Genomic DNA, 13,504 nt, shown 5'->3' with positions numbered 1-13,504 from the left:
CCTAAGCAACCCCATGCCTCTGAACATAATTTAATGCAGACATTGGTGATATCAGATACTTATTAGTTATGAAAAATGAAAAGTGAATGTATTTTTAACACTGGTATGAATTCAAAATTTTTGTTCTGGATTACGTGACAAGATACAAAACGTGTAAAGAGCTATTTGGTGCTTTTATATTTCATGTGTTTCATTTGGCACTGAATGGTTGAAATATCTCTCTAAAATCTTTTTACCAGCATTAGGAAATTGAAATCCTGATGGGTCAGTCAGTGAGTAGTGTTAAGAGAGGTATTGATATATTTCTGCTAATTTAATTAGCCGTGGATTGGGTTGTTATGCTGAGAGTGTCATAAGCATTTACCCATCATAACAAAATATTTTTTCAATGCCACTCTATTATTAAATAATTTGTATTCCTCACTCAAGCTTTTGAAGGCTTCCAGCAGGTCTGTAAAACTAACTTCCATATTAAAGATAACTTGGGGCTCTTAGTGTAGTGAATCAGCCAGACAGCAGGGTACTCGTGAATCATGTTGCTTTCCAGAGTATGAGAATGTAACTTTTTCTGGCAAAGATGTTCAAGTCAGGTGTTGTAACCCTTTTCATAGTGTGTGCCTATAACGATAAGCCACAATGGCATCTGCAGTGTTAAGATATAATTATACACCTCAGGCGCACTCTGAGGCATAAGAACAAAAGGAGATTACCTTCTGTCACCCAAAATATGCACTACTACAAAACCTCTTGCAACTGAAGTATGGTTACTTAATATAAAAGCTTTTACAACAAATAGAAGATTTTTTCCCCCTAAAAACATTGCATTAAATCCTTCAGAATTATGCAAAATAGATTATAGGAAAAGAAAAGAGTAGTATAACATATATCTTTTGAAATGTTTTTATTACTAATTCTAATGTCCTGGACACATTGGTCCTCCTTTACTCCAGGTGTCCTTTTTGACTCTATTTCTGTAATAAAACTGAAATGGGGAGCTAATCAATACCCTTGTTCTAAGCCTCAGTCCTGCAAGGGATGTTGTTTTTGTGGATACAGACTAACATGGCTACCCCCTGATACATGACTTCAGTGGGCCTCTCCAAGAGTCCTTCCACTTGGATTCCATTGCACGGTCTAAGCACTTGTTTTTATACTAAAGGTGTCTGTTAAATGACAAAATGCGAAATAAAAGCCAAGAGGCTGAAATGCTGTTTTTTAAAACTTGCCACTTCTTTCCTTGTACCCAGTCCTCTTGGTTTTCCCCTCTCTACAGAAATAATGGAATATTAACGTATTATACTGTTCAGTCACTAGGTGGCACTCTGAAACATACCCTGTCTGAGCATACAACAGATCTACCTAGCAGTACATTAAAGGATCTTATAGTGAACACATCTGGTATGTATCTCTCTGAGAAGGAAGCACTGACCAGTCCATATCTGGTACAGAAGCCTGGCCTGCTAGTAGTAGCAGCGCTGCAAACTACCATGTACAAGGTTTCCATGAAATGAATAATAGAAGCATAGACTTTTAGGTCAGAAGGGACCATTATGATTGTCTAGTCTGACCTCCTGCACAATGCAGGCCACAGAATCTCATCCACCCACTCCTGTAACAAACCCCTAACCTATTTCTGAGCTACTGAAGTCCTCAAATTGTGGTTTAAAGACCCAAGATGCAGAGAATCCTCCAGCAAGTGACCCGTGCTCCATGCTGCAGAGGAAGGTGAAAAACCCCCAGGGCCTCTGCCAATCTGCCCTGGAGGAAAATTCCTTCCCGACCCCAAATATGGCGATCAGCTAAACCCTGAGCATGTGGGCAAGACTCATCAGCCAGACACCCAGGAAAGAATTCTCTGTAGTAACTCAAATGATGTCAAAGTTAACTAGTGCCAGAGGACAACAGAAATAGAAGGAAAGCAACAATAAAGATTACAAACAGAAGGAAAGCAAAAAACTTTGTAGGATCTTATCAATATGCCACTTAGTTCCCCAGAGAACTTCGGTTTTGACAAACCTTCACAATGGACTGACTGGAAGCAGTATTTTGCAAGATTTTGAATTGCTACAGGACTCCATAAGGAAACTGGAAATATTCAGGTATTCTCTGTAATTTATACTATGGGTAAGCATGCAGAGCATATCTTTAAATCTTTTGCCTTTACTTAACCACAGTCAAAAAGATGACTATGAAAGGGTTCTGGCTATTTTTGATTCATACTTTATACCTTGGAGAAATGTGGTTTATGAAAGAGAATGTTTTTGCCAGAGAATTCAGGAACCAAGAGAAAATGTTAATCTTTTAGAAGAGTTTCATATGTGTTGGCTGAAAACCATGTTTTTTGGGGAATGGATGAACATCAGAGAGAGGCTAAATATAGGTCTTGCAGACAGTAACAGCAACTAACAGCAACTAAAATTTAAGACAGACTTAACCCTAAACACAGCTGTCCAAATAGCAAAGACTGAAGTTGTGAAACAGCAGAACAAACCTGAAAAGCAAGAAACTCATTGAGAAGCTGTAAACAGATGCAGCATGAGTTATAAAAGTTATTGTCACATGACCCCTTTGGCTAAGAGGGGCAAATTCCAGGCAAACTACAAAGCCTTTCACGATAAATGTACAAGGTATAGAAAATTTCATAGCTCAAAAGACGTGTGTCCAACCAAAGGTGAAATATGTAATAAATGTGCAAAATATGGACATTTTGCAGCTGTTTGCTGTACTAAAACAATGAGACAGCTAACTACAATTACAGATAATCAAGAGCCATTATTTCGGATATCTATCAAGTGATGTTGTCTATCACATTATGACAGAGCCTGCCTGGAGAATTAAACTGAATATTCATAGAAAGACTATTGAGTTTAAAATGGACTCGGGAGCAGATATGACTATCATCTCAGAAGGGACTTACAATCACATTCAACTCCATCCAAAGCTGAAATCCCCTGACACAGACTTGATATCTCTCTGGAGGTATTCTGAACTTCATGAGCCAGTTCACTGCAGAAACAATTTACAAAGAAAAGTTATGCATTAAGAATGTATGGGATGAAAGACCTACAGTCTTCCCATTGTATTTGGGGATATTGGACTTATGAAAGGAGATCCAGTACAAATAACCTTAAGAGACAATGTTGAACCATATAGTGTACATACACCATACTACATATTCCTATTATTCATAAAGTGGAAGGTGAATTAAAGAGATTAGAACAGACTGGCATTATTGAGAAAATCTGAGTCAACAACATGGGGTGCCCGAATGGTACTGATTATTTTTAAAAAAGGAAAAATATTAATGTGTGGCTATTAAAAGACTTAATGAAGTAGTTGTGAGAAAAATATATCCTCCCCACACTGGATAACTTCCTCCCTAAAGTGAAAAGAGCTATAGTATTCTACAAGCTGGATGCCTTGAGCAGACTCTGGCAAATTCCTTTAGCCAATGAGTTCTAAACTGACTACATTTGTCACACTGTTTGGGAGATTTTGCTTTTGAAGATTACCTTTTGGGATTACAGTGCACATGAAACTTTCCAAAGAAAGATGGCAGAACTGTTGATGCAACGCAAATGGAGTTGTAATTTTCACGGACAATATTTTGATATACGATATTTGATGGAAGAACACAACAAAATCCTCAAAGAAATTCTAAGTGTTATCTGTCAGTCCGGACGGAAGATAAACAAGGAAAAGTGCATTTTCCACCTATTCCAAATTGAGTTTTTTGGATAAACGATAAACAACGATGAAATCAGGCCTAGCCCTGAGAAAGTAAAAGCAATTCAAGAATTGAATGTACCAGAACTGAGCTGTGTACTGGGGATGACAAATTACGTTGATCAATACCTATAAGACCTTTCTGTAGTGACACAACCACTGAATGAACTGTTTAAAGTCCAACACATTGTGGCTATGGGGGTCAAATAAAAATTGCCTTCAAAAACGGTAAAAGAAATTATCTCAACAGCTCCAGTTCTCAAGTATTATAGTGTGATGAAACCCACAATGGTCAGTGTAGATACAAGCAGCCATGGCCTAGCTGGTATATAGTTGCAATAACATGGATTTGAGTGGAAGCCAGTTGCATTTTGTTCTCGTGCACACCCAGAAGCAGAAAAACTATATGCGCAGATTGAAAAGGAGTGCCCGGCAAGTGTATAGGCATATGAGAACTTTTACACATCTGTGTGGATTGGATTCTTTTGCACTCATAACAGACCATAAGCCGCTTGTAACCCTAATCAACAGAAAAGCATAGGATCAAGCACCGTTGAGATGCTGATGTGTTTTGATCAGATTAATATGTTTAATACATTCCTGGGAAAAGTCTGCTGGTAGCAGACACTCCTGTCGCACAGCTGAGCATCACACTCAACTAACTGGAGCACAAAGTTGACGTAAAGGTGTACATGGATTATTTGAATGTATACAGATCGGAGTCAGAAAAGAAACTACACCCATTACCACAAGCAACCTTGACAGACAAACAACTTCCAATGTTCTAAGTTACATTAGAATCAGCTGGCTCAAGTATCTAAAGGACACAAAAGAAGTGATAAGAGACTACTTTGCAGCATGTGGACAATTAGGTGACTCAAATGAATTAATGTTTAAAGGTGATTGCATCGTAATTCCAAATGAAATGAGAGGAGAAATCCTAAACCTCATTCATGAAGGACATCAAGGACTAATTAAATTCCATGAACAGGCCAACCAGTCAGTATAGTGGCCAGATATCAGCAAGGACACAGACAATGAGGTGTCTGCATGTGGACATTGCAGAACTAACAGACCAACACAATGCAAGAAACATTTAATAACATCTCTACCAGACAGATCTCGGAAGAGACTAGCTGCAGATTTATGCAGATTTTAGAGGACATTGTTACTAGATCTTAGTGGACTATTTTTCCAGGTATATAGGAATAACATACTTAAAAGACGTAACATGTCTTAGTATTATTGAGAAACTAAAATGCAAAACTAGTGATGGACTACGAACCACAGTTTACTGCAGCTGAGTTTGTCAATCCCAACTAAATATGATTTTTGATCATATTGATAGCAGCCCACATTGCCCACAAACAAATGGAGAGATTGAGAGAGCTCTACAGACAGCCAAGAAAATCCTACATTAGAAAGAGCCATTCCTTGTTCTTCTGAGCTACAGATAACACTGTAGCAGCTAGTGGATATAGCCCAGCAGAAATCCAGATGGGAGGACAACTATTCCAATGAAATTCTTTTCTAATCTCCAAAGTGACCGCACATGAAGAGTAGCCAAATCAGATAAAAAGACAAAAAGAGCTTATGAATGCTTTTATGACAGATGTCACTCAGCTAAAGAACTGCTGATTCTAGAACCTGGTGACTGTGTTTTGTGTCAAACTGTATGGAGAAAACGGATGAACTCCAGCTCTTATAAAAAGAATTCATCGCCCAGATCATATGTGATTGAGAGTGGCGAGTTCAACAGAAACTGACATCTATAGTTTGTTCCTTACAAAGAACAATCAACAGAGCAAACTGTACAGATGGCAGATTCAGAATAATCTGAATGATTTAAAGATTTAAATGATTTAAAGATTCCAAACCAACTAATGGACAGTCAGATGACCAAGATTTTACACATCCAGGTCATGTAATTGGATAACTGTATGATTCAGAGATACTTAAGACTGATCTGTACTGAACTTTAAAGATAGCATGATAGTGTACATTTTGTAAAATGTTGTAAATAGTTAGAATGTAAAACTTTAGGGGGGAGATGTAATGGAATATTAATTCGTATTATATTGTTTAGTCACTAGATGGCACCATGTATAACATACCTTATCTGAGCATACAACAGGTATACCTGGCAGTACATTAAAGGATTTTATAGTGAACACATTTGGTGTTTGTTGCTCTGAGAGAGAAGCTCTGTGGCCAGTCCATATCTGGTACAGCCGAACCTGCTAGTAGCAGCCCTGCAATCTACCTTGAATATGGTGTATGTGATGACATAGACTCTTTGTTTAGCTCAGCTGGGAACTCTGAAACCTCTTCTAATTCAGTTTTAAATAGCTAATCTATAAAAGCAACCTGACTGCTCCTTAAGCACTGCCGAAAGGAGGGAAGAGGAAAATGAGACAAAGTAATTACAATGGCTGTAGGAATTTTATGTTAAATTTTGGTGATGAGGTGCCATCTGTGTGCTAATGAGACGTAGTGCATGGCTGTGACCTCATCAAAAGGCTCAGCCACCAGTTCAGAGTGGAGCTTTGCCTTTGGACACAGTTTATTCTGTACCTGCATAGTGTATTTCACTGTGCTCCATTTAAACAAGCTTCAATAGAAATATTCCCCTTCTCTCCCCTGTCCCAAAAGTATCTTTAATTTTAATAAACCATATATAACCTAGAGCCACTAGCTGTCACTGGTTGTTTCTTTCTGCCAGAAAGTACTTTTATGTTCCTTGAAAACTACACCATAAATTTGTGTGGAATATTCAGATTTTCTGATTAGGTACAATACACAGATCTGCTGTTGATATGCCATGAAGTTCCTTTTTTATACATATTTTTCAACTTTAAAAAAAACATGTTTTAGATCTCTTATTCCAAATTATTCGTTTGGAAGCGTTCCCTAATTCATGGGAACCATTAGATACATTATGATAGGGCAAGAGATGACCATGTATTATCAGAAATACAAGGTGGGGTATTTTGGCTAACATTTTTCATTGCAGTGGTCTGAATTGCACCTTATAAATAATTTAAATCCAGACAGAACTTTCTCTTTATTCCATATGAGATAGCTAAAGCTCAGAAAGCAGTTGTACAATGAATCTTAAATTCTGTTAAACATAAATGAAATTCCCCACCCATAAGGGGAATGGCGGTGATTTTTTCCAGAAGTGGAGAGCACTCAGTTTCATTTGAAGCCAGGGAGAGCTGTGGCTGCACAGCATCAAGCCCTATGTGTTAATCGAAGCTTTCAATACTTTGCTAATGGTTGTCATGTATCAATTTAGATTATAAATGTATGACTCTGTTGCACTCCAACTCGGTTTCATGTGGTACTGTACCTGCTTGTTTTCTCTTGAACTGAAACTATAAATATATTTGCTTATATTTTAGGGTTATCTTTAGTTCACCTTAGATGATTTTTGCTTAAAAATCTGTGATTTGTTTTATGATGCCAGACTCTATTTTTAAATTCCTTTATGTATTGTGAATCTGTGAATATTCACAAACATGGTAATTATTATTACTTCCGAATACCTGTGTCCATCTGCTTCAGATAACTGTTCTCTAGCGCTTATTAGCAGTGCAACAAAATGCTGCTGTTAGTTTTCTCCGTTGGAACTCAGCAATCTAGTGCTTACAATTTGTTGTCACATTTATGATATACTGTACTTTAAATCTTCATGACTACAGAGAATGTTGTGTACAGTTGTGTAAATTTAATTCATCACTCTTTTTCTTGTAGGTGTGGCTTCCATGACAGTACCGGTATACATCGCAGAGGTCGCTCCACCCCACTTAAGAGGCAGATTAGTTACCATTAATACTCTCTTCATCACAGGAGGGCAGTTCTTTGCAAGTGTTGTTGATGGAGCCTTCAGCTACCTCGCAAAGGATGGATGGAGGTTTGTAAATTCTTACATTTAAAAGTGAAAATAGCATTGTCATGACTTGGGAAGGAACTAGATCAGTGGTCCCCAAACTGTGGCGTGTGCCTCCCTGCGGGGGCATGGAGGAACAATATGGGGGGAGGGGATGCGGCGGGGTCTTGGCCAGCCCCCCGGGGGGGCAGGGAGGGAGTGCCACCGAGCCCTGCTCTGCCCTCAACTCTGTTCCGGCCCCAGCCCGTCTCCCACCTCCAGCTGCCGGCCTCTCTCCCACCCCCGGGCCCCAGCTTGCTGGCCTTGCTTCTGCCCCCAGCTGCAGCCCTGGCCTCAGCCCCTGGTTTACGGCCTGGCCACAGCTCTGGCCCTAGCCTCTGCCCCCTTACCCCAGTCCACGCTCCCCCCCCACCCCCAGCCTCTGGTGTTACTCTGGGTTTTCAGAACCCAAAACAGTGGTAGCTTAACTGTTTCGCTCCAGGCGGTATCAGGAATAAATCAGTGGGAGCACAGCGACTGTGTCTGATAAAATGATTCATACAAGCAAGTGGGCTCTTATCTAAAACTACAATTTATTAGATATTAAACACACACAGACATAAGCAATAGTTTGGGACTTCCCAGCTATAGTTACCTACAGTCTGAGATGGTTTTGAATAATCACCATAGAATCATAGAATATCAGGGTTGGAAGGGACCCCAGAAGGTCATCTAGTCCAACCCCCTGCTCGAAGCAGGACCAGTCGGACTTCCAGGAGCCCTCTTACTGTCTAACTGATGGGGAGTTTAGGTGTCAGTTCCTTGCCCTGAGAAAAGCTTCCTTGGACTACTCCGCGTTATTTACTTTTACCTAATCTTTTATAGCTAACTTCAATAAAACGCATAACCTTATAGTGACTCCTAGTGAGTCAGCATAATAACCTCTATTGGGTCATCTATTCTTCTAATTTCAACAAATTTATCATTATCTCAAAACAGGTCTAGTATTTCTAGCCATAACAACAATATGTCAGGGGAGAGGACGACGTGAAAAGTTCAGGGACCACTGAACTAGATAGATAAATGAAAGAATTCTAAATTGTTGATAGCTACCATAATTCATGTTTATAAAACAAAACTATTTTGATAGTTTGCATTCCACTACTGCCCTGCCCAATATTCCTGATCTCCCCAGAAGCATTCGTATGTCTAAATTCTCCCCCCAAATACTTTATTCTCCTCCAAAATAAAATTGCCACCCAGGACTCATAAATTGTAGTAATCTCCAGCCACTCTGTCCAAAACTCCTCTTGTTTTAGGTGGGGATTTGAGGTTAATTTAGCCTTAGGTTAATTGAAGGGTAAATTCACAGCCATCAGTGAGGTCTGTGACTCCTCCAGTCATTAGTAGCCTCAGTTTAACAGTACAAGGTATCACAAGAAGACTTTTTTTTTTTTTGGGTAGGGTGGGGTGGGGTGGGTTTGTAATTTGGGAACCTCTCAGTCAATTGACCCCAAATTTTAATAATTAATGCTATGCTGCGCCCCCAAAGGGCACACCAAACTTCAAATGATTAATTGTATTGTTTGGATTTCAGAGCACTTCCAAGAGTAAAGTTTAAAGCTATGTGCTATAGGGTTTCCATTCTTCCCGTTTTATATAAATAGTGGGAATGGAAACCCTCTAGCCATTTTTCTATATTGATCCATGCACAGGGTAAAAAATGTAAGTTTTCTTAAATACTCTTTTCAGTTTGGGCCCCATGAGGATTCTGTGGGTGCCATGCACTACCTTGAGTAAAATGCGACAGATTGAGACCTTTTTGATCTGCTGCACATCACTAGTTTAATCTCTAATTCAGGCAAAAAAATCCCACCTAGAAACTTTTTTAAAAAAGGCTGTTTTTTTGATCCCCTGGCTCTACTGATTCACATTTGGGTTACTAACTTTACCAGGCACACTTCTGAGGCATACCCAAATTTCAAAGAAATCATAGAATATCAGGGTTGGAAGGGACCTCAGGAGGTCATCTAGTCCAACCCCCTGCTCAAAGCAGGACCAATCCCCAACTAAATCATCCCAGCCAGGGCTTTGTCAAGCTGACCTTAAAAATATCTAAGGAAGGAGATTCCACCACCTCCCTAGGTAACGCATTCCAGTGCTTCACCACCCTCCTAGTGAAAAAGTTTTTCCTAATATCCAACCTAAACCTCCCCCACTGCAACTTGAGACCATTACTCCTCGTTCTGTCATCAGCTACCACTGAGAACAGTCTAGATCCATCCTCTTCGGAACCCCCTTTCAGGTAGTTGAAAGCAGCTATCAAATCCCTCCTCATTCTTCTCTTCCGCAGACTAAACAATCCCAGTTCCCTCAGCCTCTCCTCATAAGTCATGTGTTCCAGTCCCCTAATCATTTTTGTTGCCCTCCGCTGGACTCTCTCCAATTTTTCCACATCCTTCTTGTAGTGTGGGGCCCAAAACTGAACACAGTACTCCAGATGAGGCCTCACCAATGTCGAATAGAGGGGAACGATCACATCCCTCAGTCTGCTGGCAATGCCCCTACATATACATCCCAAAATGCCATTGGCCTTCTTGGCAACAAGGGCACACTGTTGACTCATATCCAGCTTCTCGTCCACTGTCACCCCTAGGTCCTTTTCCGCAGAACTGCTGCCTAGCCATTCGGTCCCTAGTCTGTAGCGGTGCATTGGATTCTTCCATCCTAAGTGCAGGACCCTGCACTTATCCTTATTGAACCTCATCAGATTTCTTTTGGCCCAATCCTCCAATTTGTCTAGGTCCTTCTGTATCCTATCCCTCCCCTCCAGCGTATCTACCACTCCTCCCAGTTTAGTATCATCTGCAAATTTGCTGAGAGTGCAATCCACACCATCCTCCAGATCATTTATGAAGATATTGAACAAAACCGGCCCGAGGACCAACCCTTGGGGCACTCCACTTGATACTGGCTGCCAACTAGACATGGAGCCATTGGTCACTAACTGTTGAGCCTGACAATCTAGCCAACTTTCTATCCACCTTATAGTCCATTCATCCAGGCCATACTTCTTTAACTTGCTAGCAAGAATACTGTGGGAGACCGTATCAAAAGCTTTGCTAAAGTCAAGGAACAACACGTCCACTGCTTTCCCCTCATCCACAGAGCCAGTTATCTCATCATAGAAGGCAATTAGATTAGTCAGGCATGACTTGCCCTTGGTGAATCCATGCTGACTGTTCCTGATCACTTTCCTCTCCTCTAAGTGCTTCAGAAATCTGACTAAGCTTGCCGATTTTAGAGGATTTAGAACACCTTTAAACAGAGGTCATGGTACAACCTTAGCTATAGTGGCACTGCTGCTCTACTATAATAAAGCCAGCTAGCCTCTTGCATTTAAAATATATTAAAGTAAATATTGACTCCTTAAAAAGGCAGTCTCCAAATAACTCTGGCACTTTAAAGATTACATTTGAATGTATGCCTAATAGTCTTGTTTGAGCAATAGTTATTTATTGAGAATTGGATGTCATTGTACTCAAGGGCAGCATTCTGTTTAAACTGTGGATTGAGAATATGTTAGCTAATATTTTTTGTTCCACTTTCTGAATTCTGAGTTTTTCTTTTAGTTTTAGTCCATTGAGCTTTGATTGAGTGTCCTTCCTACAGGGCTGTATATTTCAAAAGAGTAAAATAGAAATGATGTATACAAACAGAATGTATTAAATTCTTGGCTTAATGCATTATAACTCTGGCTTTCTTTTTAAAAGGTGACTTATAAATATGTTTACGCAGGATAATTAAAATTGACTACCCATTAAAAGATCATTCTAATCTTTAGGAACTTTCTTATTTAAGCAAGTCGGGGGTTCCTTAGAAACTTCTGTTGTGGAACAGGGGTGCATTGATTGCAGAGTCTTCAAAAGAATGGACACCTAGACTGTTTGTGTCTGTATTTCATAGCTTTTCAATTATATCACTGTGGAGCTTTACTAATTGTCATTTAAATACAGATTTCAAAAGTCAGCAAAGGAATCCTTTCCCTTCACCTAAATACTAGTGTATAAGGGAACAGAAAGGCCTTTTACTGGTATAAAGCATTTCTTTCTAAGTCTCTTGACTGATCACAGTTACATCTGAGCATGAAGCAGTGATCATTGCCACAATATTGGATTACGTTTTAAGAGTGCAGTACTGCAAGTATACCTATGGAGGAGGGATAGGATATACATATAGAGCGATAAATTTATAGGCAGGCTAAACATTACCTATTATTAAGGTTGCCCCAAACTTCTCATTATAAGAACCTGTTTTCAGCTGCTTTTAACTTTGCCAAAATTAACTGTTTGGACTGAAATTTCCATGCAAAGTGTCTGCCTCAGGCAGAATTTTTTTTTTCTTTTCATTTCAGCCAAAACAATTCAGCCGTTTCACAAAATGAAGCTAGGGAAAAAATACATTGTCCAACCTTAATTCGGCCTCCTTGTGTGCCTTATGAATAATCTTTAATAATGTAATCCACAGGACCCCTGCTTTATTCAGTTCACAGGGTCGACAGTGCTTGTTTAGTAAGCAGCTATTCGCAGTGTTCTGTTGTCTCCTCACTGATCAGTGTGTAATACCATGCCTTAATTACTGTACACTAGTCAAACTCAGCCCTGAAGGCAGAACTGTTAATTTCCTCACGGTCTCTTCTATGGTGCTCATCGTTACAGTGCTTCACAAATATTAATACATTTATCGTCACAACACTCCTGTGAAATGAGGGGGTATTCATTCATCATTCATTTTACAGATGGAGAACCGAGGCACAGAAAGGTTAAGGTAAAAAGCATCCACTTATTTTGGGTGCCAAATTTTGAGATCTGCAGGCCTTATTTTTCAGAGTAAATAGGATTACATAGTACTTTATATATTCAAAGTACAGCTCTTATTGACTTCAGTTAATGCAAATTACACCCCCACGGCTCAAGTTGGGCACCCAAAAAATGAGGAACATACAGTTAGTGACCACCTGTGAAAAGCTGGTTTATGTGACTTGTGTAGCATTATGTAGAAACTCTGTGGCAGGAGCAGAGAATCCAGCTCTTAAGGGCAGAATTCAACTGCTTTAATCCTGAGACCCACTTTTCTTTCCCTGCAGTCCCTGCCTTATTCAATACACATGAATATTTCTGTAGAAAATTAGGTAGGGGTCCTATTGACAACAACCTCCTTCAATACGCAACCATGATTGATCCCCTTAGCATGGTCTATCCTGTGCATGGAATTAGGCAGGGGTCCTCTGGGAAATATAGTATGTGATATTTACTTTATCACAATGCGTATGCCCAGGGGTCGGAATTAAGGTTTCACAGGCAACCTTAATTCTGGCCTTTCCTAAATTTTAAATGCTTAACTTTACAATCTTAATGATGTTTTTAGTTTCTGTGTGTCAAATATATTCATATGTACAAAATATATCCCCCCTCCTCTTTTTTGATGATTGAAGTACTATAGCTCTTGGACAGCACACTGTAATCTACAGTAAAAAAAGAAACAAAAACCAAAAACTATCCTAATCGATGGGTGTTGTGTTTCACTTGAGAATAACAGTACTGAGTCATTTGAGCCTGCCAGATCTGGAAATTCACTCTAAGGCAGGCCAGCCTGAGCCTGAGAAGGAGCCAGAATTTACCAGTGTACATTGCCAAAGAGCCACAGTAATACGTCAGCAGCTCCCCCCGCTCCCAGTGCCTCCTGCCCACCAGCCCCGCCAATCAGTGCCTCCCCCTCCCTCCCCGCACCTCCCAGTCAGCTGTTTCGTGTCATACAGAAGGCGCGGAGGGAGAGGAACAAGGGCATGGCAGGCTCAGGGGAGGGGGCAGGAAGAGGTGGAGTGGGGGCAGCGCCTGTGGCAGAGCC

At 40.1% G+C, this 13,504-nt stretch overlaps 1 protein-coding gene across 3 annotated transcripts in view; it reads left to right on the top strand.

Annotated features, from left to right (window-relative positions):
* Window positions 1-13,504, top strand: part of SLC2A13 (solute carrier family 2 member 13) — a 390,525-nt gene that overhangs the window by 141,643 nt on the left and 235,378 nt on the right. For all 3 annotated transcript variants that reach the window (XM_074942450.1, XM_074942448.1, XM_074942449.1), the window contains one exon: window positions 7,483-7,642. In XM_074942450.1, the coding sequence (XP_074798551.1) occupies window positions 7,483-7,642 (160 nt within the window). The remainder of the gene's footprint in view (window positions 1-7,482; window positions 7,643-13,504) is intronic.

Source organism: Natator depressus, chromosome 1, assembly GCF_965152275.1.
Source record: "Natator depressus isolate rNatDep1 chromosome 1, rNatDep2.hap1, whole genome shotgun sequence".
Classification (NCBI taxonomy): Eukaryota; Metazoa; Chordata; order Testudines; family Cheloniidae; genus Natator; species Natator depressus.
This window is presented reverse-complemented; position numbering and strand designations above follow the sequence as displayed.